This window comes from Sinocyclocheilus anshuiensis, unplaced genomic scaffold (genome assembly GCF_001515605.1).
Source record: "Sinocyclocheilus anshuiensis isolate Anshui unplaced genomic scaffold, SAMN03320099.WGS_v1.1 scaffold167, whole genome shotgun sequence".
Classification (NCBI taxonomy): domain Eukaryota; kingdom Metazoa; phylum Chordata; class Actinopteri; order Cypriniformes; family Cyprinidae; genus Sinocyclocheilus; species Sinocyclocheilus anshuiensis.
The window spans coordinates 738,702-750,632 of record NW_015552552.1 but is presented as its reverse complement, the minus strand read 5'-3'; the positions used below and the strand labels follow the sequence as shown (position 1 = coordinate 750,632).

Sequence of the window (11,931 nt, the reverse complement as noted above, 5' to 3'; positions counted from 1 at the left end):
GAGGACGATATCCGCTTCGTCATGCCTAGAGCTGATCTGTGCTGGTCGCTGAGGGAATACATCAACTTTCACCGTGGCGTGGACGAAGCGGAGTCCAGCCCGGGCTAAGTTCACTCTAGCCCGGCCTCAGCGCACGCTAAGCCGGGGCTCCCCCTCACGCTAGGCCGCTGTGTTTTTCGTTGTGAAAGCGAAACTACTTTGTTTGGTCTTCCAAAAGTATGTAGCTCACATTAAGCTATCGTATGGCTTCAGAAGTAACACAGAATAATTCGCACAATCGAAAAAAAAAAAAAAAAAATCTCAGATTTGGATCGGCCCTCTCTGACCGATACCCGATCTGAGAAAAATGGCACTATCTGAGCCGATACCCGATATGAATATCGTATCGGCGCATCCCTAGTAATTTTAAAGCACAGATGGCACCAAATCAGACATTAGCACCTCTTTTTACTTTGAGACATTTCTGAGGTTAAATACAGATTTAAAGTCATAAGAAGTAGTTTAATAGCTATGACACTGTTTTTAAAATCAAATCTTTGCATAGCTATGAGAGGAAACACTGGCATCTATCAATGCATTGTAAAAAACAGTTAATCTTAAAATAAATAAAGCCTATACATTAGGGCTGCACGATATATCGTTTCAGCATCGAGATATCGCGATGTGTGCATCCGCGATAGTCACATCGCAGGATGTGCGATGTTTAGTATACTGACCGTTATATTTATACTGATCGTTTTCTTTGCTCACACACAGACACCATGTCACTGGACACGAAATCTATCATGTCGCACCGCCCCGCGCCGCAATAAAGTCTGTCTAGGATGCGACAAAGCGACCATCATTTGAACTGTGTGTCAGTACGTCATAAATAGAACACGCCATCAGTTTACTGTCGGGGATTTGTCGCACCGCGCCGCTTGCATCCAGTGTAGAGCCACGCAAATGCATGTGAACTCTGAATTCCGTTCACTTCCGCGTCTATAAATGACACATATGCGCGAAATTGTCAGAATGCATGTCTCTGCAAGTATCCTTGTACACACAGTTGCTGATGGCTTAGGTGAAGGTAAACAATTGAGAAAGAAAATGGATGTGTGAGAAAATTTTGTAGCTTTAACACATATTTATTAGATTTAATTTATACAGTGAAGACTTTGCAGTGTTATTTTACATCTGATTATTCCATTTCTGTACCTGAATACTGTTAGACTTACCTGAAAAATGTAAAGCACTGTTCATTTCATTTGTATCTTTGTTCTGTTATATTTATCTATGCTTGTAATTTGTTTATTTTCTATGCTGATTTACTCACCTACAAAATCACCCCAATCATTTATTTTTTTTTTTCCAAATAGAGCTATTCAAGTCATCTGGTGATTTTTTTTTTTCGTATCGCAATATATTGCAGAAAAAACTAAATATCACAATGTGAGTTTTTTCCAATATCGTGCAGCCCTACTATACATAAACCCAAATAGGAAATAAAACAGTGATCAAATAAGCATGTGTCCTATTCTGTCCTAAACTCCTGAAACATTGGTGTCTCATATTTTAGAGCAGTCAATGCAATTTGGGACGGATTACTGTAACGGATTACAGTTATATTTATTTTTTAATTAAATTACGTAGCACCATTACATGTAACTAGTTATTCCCCAACACTGTGAACAAAAAAGTGCGTTCCATGATAAAAGTTGTATTTAAATACATAGCCAATGAATATGAAATGGTTTAGGTTTTATTAAAGTATATACTCATTTTGTGGTGAGTGCAAGACAGCGCTTGCTTATTGGCTGGAAGATTTATGATTGATTTTGTAATGGCTTGTTATGTCTGGTATTTATAGGCAAATTTCTTGTCACTAGAATCATACTGCATCGTGTCAGGTTTAGATGCAATGTGAATGTGATGCAAATAGTTGCAAATAGAATGTGGCTGTTCACGGTTAAGTTGACATTCATATAGAATCAAAATCACGTTCATCACATTTTTAATTGTGGCTTATTCAATTAAAGTTTACATTTAAAGCATTTTTAGAAGATGGCAAATAGCCACAAGATGCCATGCATTACAGGGTTATTTCCAATTCTGAGGATGAATTTGTAGGATGAAAACAATGCAAATAGTTAGCAAGTCACAACAGAAATGTGAAAAAAGACAACCAAGTTTGATTAATAATTCATTTTATTGATAATAATTGGAACTAATTCTTCTGCCAAGTTACATAATTTGTTTACCTTAATGGTGCAATAATGTGAAGCACTGGTGCATTAATATGAATGCTGCCACATCATACTATATATTGTTCATTTTATGGGTCAAACTTGGCTCAAATAAGGATTTGATTAATTTAAGAACTAACGTGTCATGAGTGTGTTTATAATTTGATTTCAATTGTGATTTGAGGATTAGAGTGCGATTGTTTTGTTAGATCAGTGTTGTGAGTGGTAGTTCTTTGATGTGTGTGAAATTTGCTTTTGTGCGACAGGTGCTTGTTCTTTAAAGGGCCTGAGAGTGAAAGTGTTCAGACTGGAGTCCAAAGCCCAGTGGCTGTCTGGAGTCATCACACATCACGGCCAGAACAACAGAACTGTAGCTGTCATGACTGACCAGGTGAGATTACATAAACACACACATATATCAGGCTGTGCGTAGTAAGATTATGTAAAAAATTTGTTTTATATGAAGGTTATTTTTTCCTCTTCAAAAGGTTCGGGAGATGAATGTAGATACGTCACTGGTTCAGATGATGGTGCTAGACGATATCACCCACTCCTCGCTGATGGGAGACAACTCAAAACGCAAAGCACATATCACCAAGATCAATAGGATTTTTCTTGTGAGTGAAGACATTCATTTTTGTATATGTGTGCACATACTAAATGCAGGACAAAATTGTCCTCAAAAATATGGTAAATATGACAAATTATATAGCAGTAGAAGTCTATGGTATGTCTTCATTTAGATGTCAAGTAAATGTTTGTGTTTGTGTCTTCATTACCTCTTTTAAATCTGCTTCCAGGGCACAGGAAGCATATCAAACAACACAACAAATGACCAGGTAGAGACTTTAAAACACTTCCAAATGCATCACAGCAGTATACTTTTACATCCTCTAGTTAAAAAACACACTCTGTCTCTTTGCTGAAGGTGTGCAGCTCCAGGCCAGTGCAGCAGCAGTCTGAGATGAGCACACAGAACTGCAGCATGGAAGAGGATGAAAAAGAAGGCATGCGAGTTGAAAAGAGGAGTGATGAGGCAAGAGGTGAGCTGTAGCCATGGATAATGATTATAATGATATTAGGAGCTCTATCTGTGTTAAATTACATTTAGCTGGATTCAGATTTATGGCATTAGCTTGATACAGAGTGCTGATTTTTATCTGTTATTTTTTAGATTCTTCCAAATCTAAAAACAGCAATGTTGAGAGAAAAAGGAGGAAAGAAGATGAGGAACAAGATGACAAGCAGAGAAATAGATGTGGGTTAAAGAGGTTGAAAGCAGGCAGTGTGTCCGACCTGTCAGAGAACAGCGATTCCGAAAATTCCAGCTGCAGAGTGCAGGATTCATCCTCGGATTCAGGATCAAAGAGACAGCTGAAACAGCGTTACACTTCTTCAAAGAGGCCATTGGACTGTGAGGTTCACCCCTCCCATAGAGGCGGGGAACCTTCGCCTAACCAATTAGGAGAGAGCAAGACTCAGAAAACAGGAAAAACTTCTCCATCTGTTTCCCCTAGTGCATCCTTCAACGGCGCATTCAGGAACACAGATGCACTGGAGTCTGGTGCTCTTGTTACTGGTGGGAAATCAGAAGAGAAAGGCGATGGAGGGATGACAGAAATAGAGGACAGGAGCGAGGGGGCATCTCGAGAGGACTCGGAGGCCGTGTCTGCACTTTTGGCGTCCCAAGAGAGTGAGCAGCTGGTCTCCATGGAAGCCACATGTGTGCTGCTACACGCATCACCTCTGGAGTGTGAAGGAGCAGAGGCTGAGCACGAGATGTCGACGAATGATTCAGAGGTCAAAGGGTCAGAGTTCACCCACGCAGAGCCTAGGGGGTCAGAGTTAAACCAATCAGAGGTCAGGAGGTCAGAATTTCCCCATTCTGAAGCCAGCAGTGACAATGCAGTGCCAGTAAAAGAGGAGCCTAGAGGTCCACCGCCTTGTTCTCCAGTCATACCTTGCAACAAAGAGGAGGATGTGGATTCTAAACCGAGTTGTTCTCCAGCAACTGTGAATGCAGAATATGGACCTGTAACTTCCTTGGAAGCTACCCACAAGCCTAGTGTGCCCACCAGTCCTTGCTCCTCTCCTGAGATCATATTTAAGCCTCAGACTGTACGGGAGACATCCAGGCAGAAGCAGAGTGCATCTCTAGAGATTGGCCTGTTGAAGGATGCTGCTCCTTTGGCTAAATCTATGGACAGAACTCTTAGCGGCCTTAAAATGGCACCCAATCCCAAAGTGACCTGCTCCACAACTCCAGTCCTGATTCAGACCCCTTCTCCAACCCCAAACCGATCCAGAACCCCAACACATTCTCCTTCCCGTACGCTTAATCGCACTCCCACTCCTGACAAGTCCAACAAAAGTCCCCTCATTGTGGGCAGGAAGGAGCCCTTCACTATCTACAGAGACCCTGCACTAATCAGGACGGAGCTTGAGGCCCACCCCACCTACATTCAGCCCCCTCACATGCCCCCAAACCCCAAACACCACCTGAAGACACCTTCTCCCTCCTCCAGCTCTCCCAGCCTTACCCCAGCTTCCTCCCATAGCAAGCTACTGAGTCCCTCCCCTCACCCTGCACACCTCTCACCCATTCCCCTCCACTCCCAGCCTCCCCTCTGCTCCCTGAGCACACCCCACTCAACCATCCCTCATCCGCACCTCCTCCCGTCCCTCTTGCCTCCTGCACTCTTGTCTGGACATCCTCGTATCGGAGCCCTGGGACTTCCCCATCATCCTTTGGCCCTTCCAGGTAACCTGTCTCTCCTGGGCCAGACCTCTGGTGCAGCTCCTCTGGCACCTCTTGGTCTCTATCCCCTCCTGTGGCCTCCTTTCCCCAACGGAGCCCATAGCTACCCTGGATTGGGCCTGCAAGCATCCAAATGGACACACCCAGATGGTGCTGGCATCTCTGACAGCAGCGTGAGGAGTGTAAGTGTCCTCACACAATTCTAGCATGCACATCCCAGATTCTGGAGTCAGTTAAGATATTAAGCCCATTAAGAGCTGTGGCAGTTTGTTGCTCTGACATATAAAGAGCTTGTGAGGAACTGGGTTTGAGGGCTCCTATGACTCCTGTGGGTGACACGGTGGCTCAGTAGGTAGCCAGAAGGCCTTTCGGTGTGGTGTTTGCATGTTTTCTCAGAGTGCTTCAGTTCCCCCCACAATCCAAAGACATGAAGGATAGGTGAATTGGACACTGAATTATCTGTAGATGTGAGTTGGATGTCTCTGTGTGTTTGCCCTGTGATGGTCTGCCCATCAATCCTGGGTGTTTCTTTCATTGGCATCCCAGCAACCCTACATGGATTTAGGCTTTGAGGAATAGGCGGATCATAGACAGTCATAGCAATTAAAAAAAATGTAACACTATAGTGGATTTTTAAAAGGAATGTTCACCCAAAAATGAAAATTCTGTCATTAATTACCCACATGTCGTTCCAAACCCGTAAGACCTTTGTTTATCTTCGGGAAACAAATTAAGATATTTTTGATTAAATCCGAGAGCTTTCTGACCCTGCATAGACAGCAACGCAACTGACACATTCAAGGCCAAGAAAGGTAGAAAGGACATCATTAAAATATTTAATGTGACATTAGTTGTTCAACTGTAATTTTATAAAGCTACAAGAATACTTTTTGTGCGCAAAGGAAACAGAAATAACAATTTTATTCAACACTTCTACTCTTCCGCAACAGTAACACGATGCATGCTTGTGGTGCTGCTGACGGAGGAGCCGGCATTCTGACGTAGAATACATATGCGCTGTGGCTTGTTTTCAAGCAGAGGAATGCACACGCATGCGTCGTGGTACTGTCGTGAATGGCGGTGGACACTGATGCGGAAAAGAAAAATTGTTGAATAAAGTTTTTCTTTTTTTCTTTGCACACAAAAAGTATTCTCGTAGCTTCATAAAATTACGGTTGAACCACTGATGTCACATGGATTATTTTAAAGGGGTCATATGATGCGATTTCAATTTTTCCTTTCTCTTTGGAGTGTTACAAGCTCTTGGTGCATAAAGAAGATCTGTAAAGTTGCAAAGACTAAAGTCTCAAATCCAAAGAGATATTCTTTTATAAAAGTTAAGACTTGTCCACGCCCTCCTAAAACGCCTCATTTAAACACGCCCCCACATGTCTACGTCACTGTGTGGGAAGATTTGCATAACACCGCCCAAATGTTCACGCAAAGAAAGAAGGCATAACTTTTATTCTCGCTGTAGTATTGTTGCATCAGAGCACACCTCGCTTTTCAGACCGATGAGCTTTGTAAAAATCGACGCGTTTCAGAAAGGTGGGCATAGAGGACAAACAATAATGTACATTATGTGGAAAATAATGTGTTTTTGAACCTTAAACAGCATAAACACATACAAAATACACAAAATAATGTTCTTTTTAGCAACATCATTTAACGATGTCCTTACTATCTTTCTGGGCCTTGAATGTGGCAGTTGCGTTGCTGTCTATGCAGGGTCAGAAAGCTCTCGGGTTTCATCAAAAAGTCATCTTAATTTGTGTTCCGAAGATGAACAAAGGTCTTACAGGTTTGGGACGATATGAGGGTGAGTAGTTAATGACAGAATTTTCATTTTTGTGTGAACTGTCCTTTCAAGTCTTTTCAAGTCAAAATAGGTTGTAAGCACTCCAACAGGTTGTATTGGTGACACATGCTTTGTGTTATTCATGGCGTTGTTATGTATACAGATTATGATATTTGTGTAGTTGTTATGGTACTTATGAGATCATAGCTAAACCTCAGATTGTCAGGGAGAAGTCTAGACAAAGCAGAGCATATCCCCTGAGGTGTGCATACTGGAAGAGAGCTCCCTTTCTGCTAATTCTGCTGGAGCTATAGTGGGATTTATGCTGGCTCCTCTGGATTTTATAAGGATGTCATGCAAGTCAATGACGATTGTGTAATATTGTCTGGTTTAGTTTTTAAGCCGAGATAAAGCATCAAGAGGCAGGTTATGGTATTATGGACGTATATTGCAGTGGGTTGTTTGAATTGTGACAGGCTGAATAGGCCCCCCCCCCCCCCCTCTTTATTTTATTCATATGCTATCATGAGAACATCCTTGAGTTGTCTGTAAACCACTATTCATCTTTATGTGTACTATGGATATAGGCCTAAACAAGATTGTGTTTCTCAACACAAAGAGTGTACACGCAAAGAATTCTCTTGTATTGGAAGGGATTGACTTATGTCCTTGCACACTGTTTAATTTTATTTCGGATTTTATTTCATATTATCTCTCTAAGCTTTGATGTCCTTTGATAGATAGAGATCAATCTCTATATCAAACCAAAACAGGTCCTATAAATTTGTATGAAACACTGTATGTTTGTCTGTGTGGTAACAGAACACCCCAAGCCCTTGGATTTCTCAGCCCACCACTGTTACTAATGCAGACGGTCAAGGGTTGCAACCCCCACTACCCATCCGACCCTCCAGTGCGGACCCTCAGAGAGTGTCTAGAAACACTCAACATTGCACACCCTCCTCCAAAACCACAGAGTAAGTTTTCAGCTAACTCCTACACAATTTTGCCACTTTATATAATTGTTGTGCCTTAAATAACACAACATTGTTGCTTTGTAAAGGACTGACAGATGTTGCTGTGTGTTATTTTCTATAACTGCTTATTGACAACACTACACTTTCATATCACTTCACCATATTCTTTACAAACTAGTAATGGTAGTCTAAAACGAGACCTGACCATTAAATTATTAAAACTCACATTACCAACCTGGGGTGTGCATTAACTGTGTGCATTAATTTTGAATTAATTTCCTATGGTCCACTGTTAATTATATCTTACTTATCAGACATACTGACAAGCTCTCTTCCACATTCATTCCTGCTGTTTTTGTTTCTAGAGAGCTGGATAGAAGAGCTGTCACTGAGAGCACACTCATCTACACTCACCTCAAGTCTGAACAGGAGCGTCTCCGCACAGCAGCAGGCAAAAATGGGCAGACTTACTGCCCAGTCGCCCTTGAGTCGTCCCCAAGTCGAACCAAACAGCCACTTGTTTATGATCTCACAGGAGAGAGACCAAACCGCTACCAGGAAGAGAACCGCCGCATTCTTCAGGAGAGCAGTGAGGTGGCACCGTTCACTGCTAAACTGTGCTCAGATAGGGAACCACGATACCCTAGAAACCCCACATCTGCCAAGGAGAGGGAGAGAGAGATGGACAGAGACCGAGACGGAGAAAGAGAGAGAGATGTGCATGCATTCAGACACATTCTACCTCCCCGGCCGCAGTCGGCCCATCCCACCCCAACCCTCACTCCGAGCAGCTACTATGCCTCTCTGTCTAACAGCGTGGAGAACAAGCCTCAACAGCGCAGAGTGCCAGCCAGCAAAGAACTCTATGAGAGGCTCAGTGCCAGCAACACAGTTGCCCCCGTCTTAACTTCCTCCAGCTCGCAGGTCTCAATGAGAGCCAGACCTCCGCCTCTTGTTAAACACCACCATGAGAAAGAAGAAGGTCTGCTGGGAAAGATCTCAGAGCAACTGGCTCATAAAGCATCTTCCATGGAAGCAGTAGAGGTAGCGGCTGTGGAGAGAAGGGGGCCAGGCTCTTCTCTCATCTCTGTCTCCTCTTCTCCACGCAACGTGCCTTTACTCCACCGTGCGCCTATTTTTCACCCTCCGGCACCAACCATAGTGGTTTCAAAAGACTCTGGACATGGCAGATTGTCCCCGCCCACTCTCACACCCATCCAGCCAATGAGCTTGCCCGGAAAAGCTCAGAAGCAACAGAGGCCACCCACCTTGTTGCCTGAACTCAAACATGTCGCCTTAGATGGGAAAAGACTTGTGCCAGAGAAAGAAACAATGCCATTACAAGCCTACGATACCCAATGGGGTGGAGTCATGTATGGCAGAGAGAAATTGGGCGGTAGACACACAACAAATGGAGGTGTAGTCAAACCACAGTCAGCCACTGCGTCAGTCATTGTACGTCCAACAAACCACACACATACAACAATAAGTTACACAGTGTCTGACAGCTCAGTTTCCCAGATGCAGTGTGGCCACATAAGACCATTGGAAATTTGGTCCAACCCACACTCAAAAGAGAGCGGTGTTCAGCAAAAGAGAGGTGTCCTGTGGACCCCTCTGGATACTGTTCACCCCATCAACCTGACAGCCCAAAAGGGAGATTTCAATGCACCAATAAACATGACAACTAAACCTATTAACACAGCTCAACCCTTAACAAATATGAATGTTGCACGCTCTAGGATAGACCTAATCGCAGAACACTGCAAGAGGAGAGAGATTGGTGCTGTTCAACCAAAGATGGAGTCCTCTCTCACCTCTTTTTGCACTTCTAGAGACTTCCCTCATCTGAAGAAACACAGAGCTGGACTAGCTATTGCTGAATCTAGACATAACACACGTACAATTCAGCCTCAACACACTACGCATCTTTCAAACGCTATGAAACATACCTCTCACCTCTCAAATAGCAGGTGTGGGTCTTGCACTACGCTCACTACACAACCTGTGTGTTCTGCACATGCTTCAGGAAGAGAAAAAGAGCCTGTATTCAACACTAGTTCTTCTGAATGTCTCCGACTGCCATCAGGGACTTCCAGCCCTGTGCCGACAACCAAACAAGGTTTACTAACCAATGAGTTGGCACCTGCTTCAGCCGTAACCAACCAATCTCGATCTGGTCAGAACAGCTACCATAAACTGAAAAAAGCCTGGCTGACCCGCCATTCTGAGCAAGACAGAGGCAGCACAGTCTCCCAATCAGTAGATGGCACTAAGACAGCTGTAACTTTGACCAGCACAAGCAACTCTGTGCCAATCAAACAGAAAGTTAACGGACTGGTGGATAATGGGTTCAGTCAGGAGGATAAAGATCCCTCCCTAGACAGCAGAAAGTCCAAAATATTGAACAAGAAGACTCAAGAGAACAGGAAGTCTGGTAGTAATGCTCTAAGTTTCAATTCAGAGGACAAAAAATCTGTTATAGCCGATGAGAAACCAGTGACAGTGGGCAAGAAGTCTTCCTTAGAAGAGGTTAAACCTGTCTTGGACAGAAACGGCAAGCTGGAGGGTAAGGAGCCCCTTGTGGAGGACAAGAAATCTTTTGAAAAACGATCAACCCCGGTTCATATGAAGCCTGAGAGGGAGAAACGAGGCGAGAAACGGCCATTAGAGTCCAGCGGTGACAGCGAGAGTGGAGGAGACTCCGGCAATGAAAGTGAGAATGGTGGATCAGGAAGGAGGTTTAAACGACAGCCCAAGTCCTCTTTTAAAATCACACAGAATGACCACCAGAAGAAGAAGGTAGAGGAGGAGGAAGAGGAAGAAGAGGAAGAGGCCAAACCCAATGGAACTCTGCAAAGTGCAAAGGATAAGCCTCAACAGAGACTCGCTAACAGCAGTGAGTTTTTCCACCTGTTTAAATGCTGATGTGGTTTTAGACCCAAAGAAAATGTTAATAATTAGAACATCAAAACATTGTCATTGGTATTAACGATGATAAACTCCACAGAGAATGAGTGTCAATTATATTTTGTCAAATATAGTCAGTATGTTTATATTGTTTTATACTGGCTTTTTCACTTTCTTCTTTTCCATTTTTTAATGCTTCTTTTTTTCTATCAAATGTTTTAGTGTCGAGTCATCTCAAACCTGATTGGTCTTTATAGAAGATTATTCTCCAATGCCTAGGAAATATGAATAGGAAAATAATGTACCTTTGCAGTATTCAGTGTTTTGTCCGATAGCAGCTGTGTTTAAACAAGATTGACTGGCTGAATAATTATGCATACTGTGTGTTTCTGCCTAAATGTAATTGAGTATCAGGTTCACCATGGCATTCAGAATGAAAGAATGAAAGCCATGACAATTCAAATCATGCATATTCAAACTAACGCTATGTTATTTCTGTCTCAGGTGGCATCCCTCGCTCTGTGCTGAAAGACTGGAGGAAGGTGAGGAAGCTTAAGCAAACTGGAGAAGCGTTCTTACAAGACGTCTCGTGTGCAGAGATCGGGACCAACGTGCAGAAGTGCAGAGAGTGTCGCTTGGATCGCTCACGTAAATCTCAGGAGCCTGCCATCTCACCCGTCTTCTGCCGATTTTACTACTTCAGACGGTCGGTCTTTAATACTATTGGCACTGTTCTTGGACATATGTGAACTCCCTGTGATGCACTTCATTTGGGGTTTATTTGGGTCATCATTGGTGCAATATTTACTTAATTCTCATGAAGTACTGCGGAGTCCGACTTTAATGATATGCACTCAAGTTTGTTTAAAACATGATAATCATATCCATGATTTGCACATGTTTAATGGAAGTAAGAACATCTGAACTATTGTCTTTTTAAAATCCAATCGCATCATCAGTCAGCACAATTTATACATACACTAATTCTTTCCCCATTCTCTTCAGTCTGTCGTACAGTAAGAATGGCGTTATCCGTGTGAATGGGTTTTCGGTGTCTGAGCAGACAGATGAGGAGGCGGTTACGGTGTGGACGGGAAGCTCAGAGGACGAGGAGGGCAAGAAGATGAGAAAGATGGACCTTGAGACATCAAAATCCGTCCTTGCACTCATCGGAGACAAGTTCTGCCAGCTCATAAAGACGGAGGACACTGCTTTCACCTGGGTCAAGAAAGACAGTATGTTTGTGTGGAATGACGGATGCAC

At 43.1% G+C, this 11,931-nt stretch overlaps 1 protein-coding gene across 2 annotated transcripts in view; it reads left to right on the top strand.

The window, feature by feature from the left end:
* The window catches only part of jmjd1ca (jumonji domain containing 1Ca), a 76,384-nt gene that overhangs the window by 53,474 nt on the left and 10,979 nt on the right, over positions 1-11,931 (top strand). For both annotated transcript variants that reach the window (XM_016455019.1, XM_016455018.1), the window contains exons 5-13: positions 2,492-2,616; positions 2,714-2,842; positions 3,026-3,064; positions 3,154-3,268; positions 3,400-5,165; positions 7,604-7,758; positions 8,124-10,657; positions 11,173-11,374; positions 11,674-11,903. In XM_016455019.1, the coding sequence (XP_016310505.1) occupies positions 2,492-2,616; positions 2,714-2,842; positions 3,026-3,064; positions 3,154-3,268; positions 3,400-5,165; positions 7,604-7,758; positions 8,124-10,657; positions 11,173-11,374; positions 11,674-11,903 (5,295 nt within the window). The remainder of the gene's footprint in view (positions 1-2,491; positions 2,617-2,713; positions 2,843-3,025; positions 3,065-3,153; positions 3,269-3,399; positions 5,166-7,603; positions 7,759-8,123; positions 10,658-11,172; positions 11,375-11,673; positions 11,904-11,931) is intronic.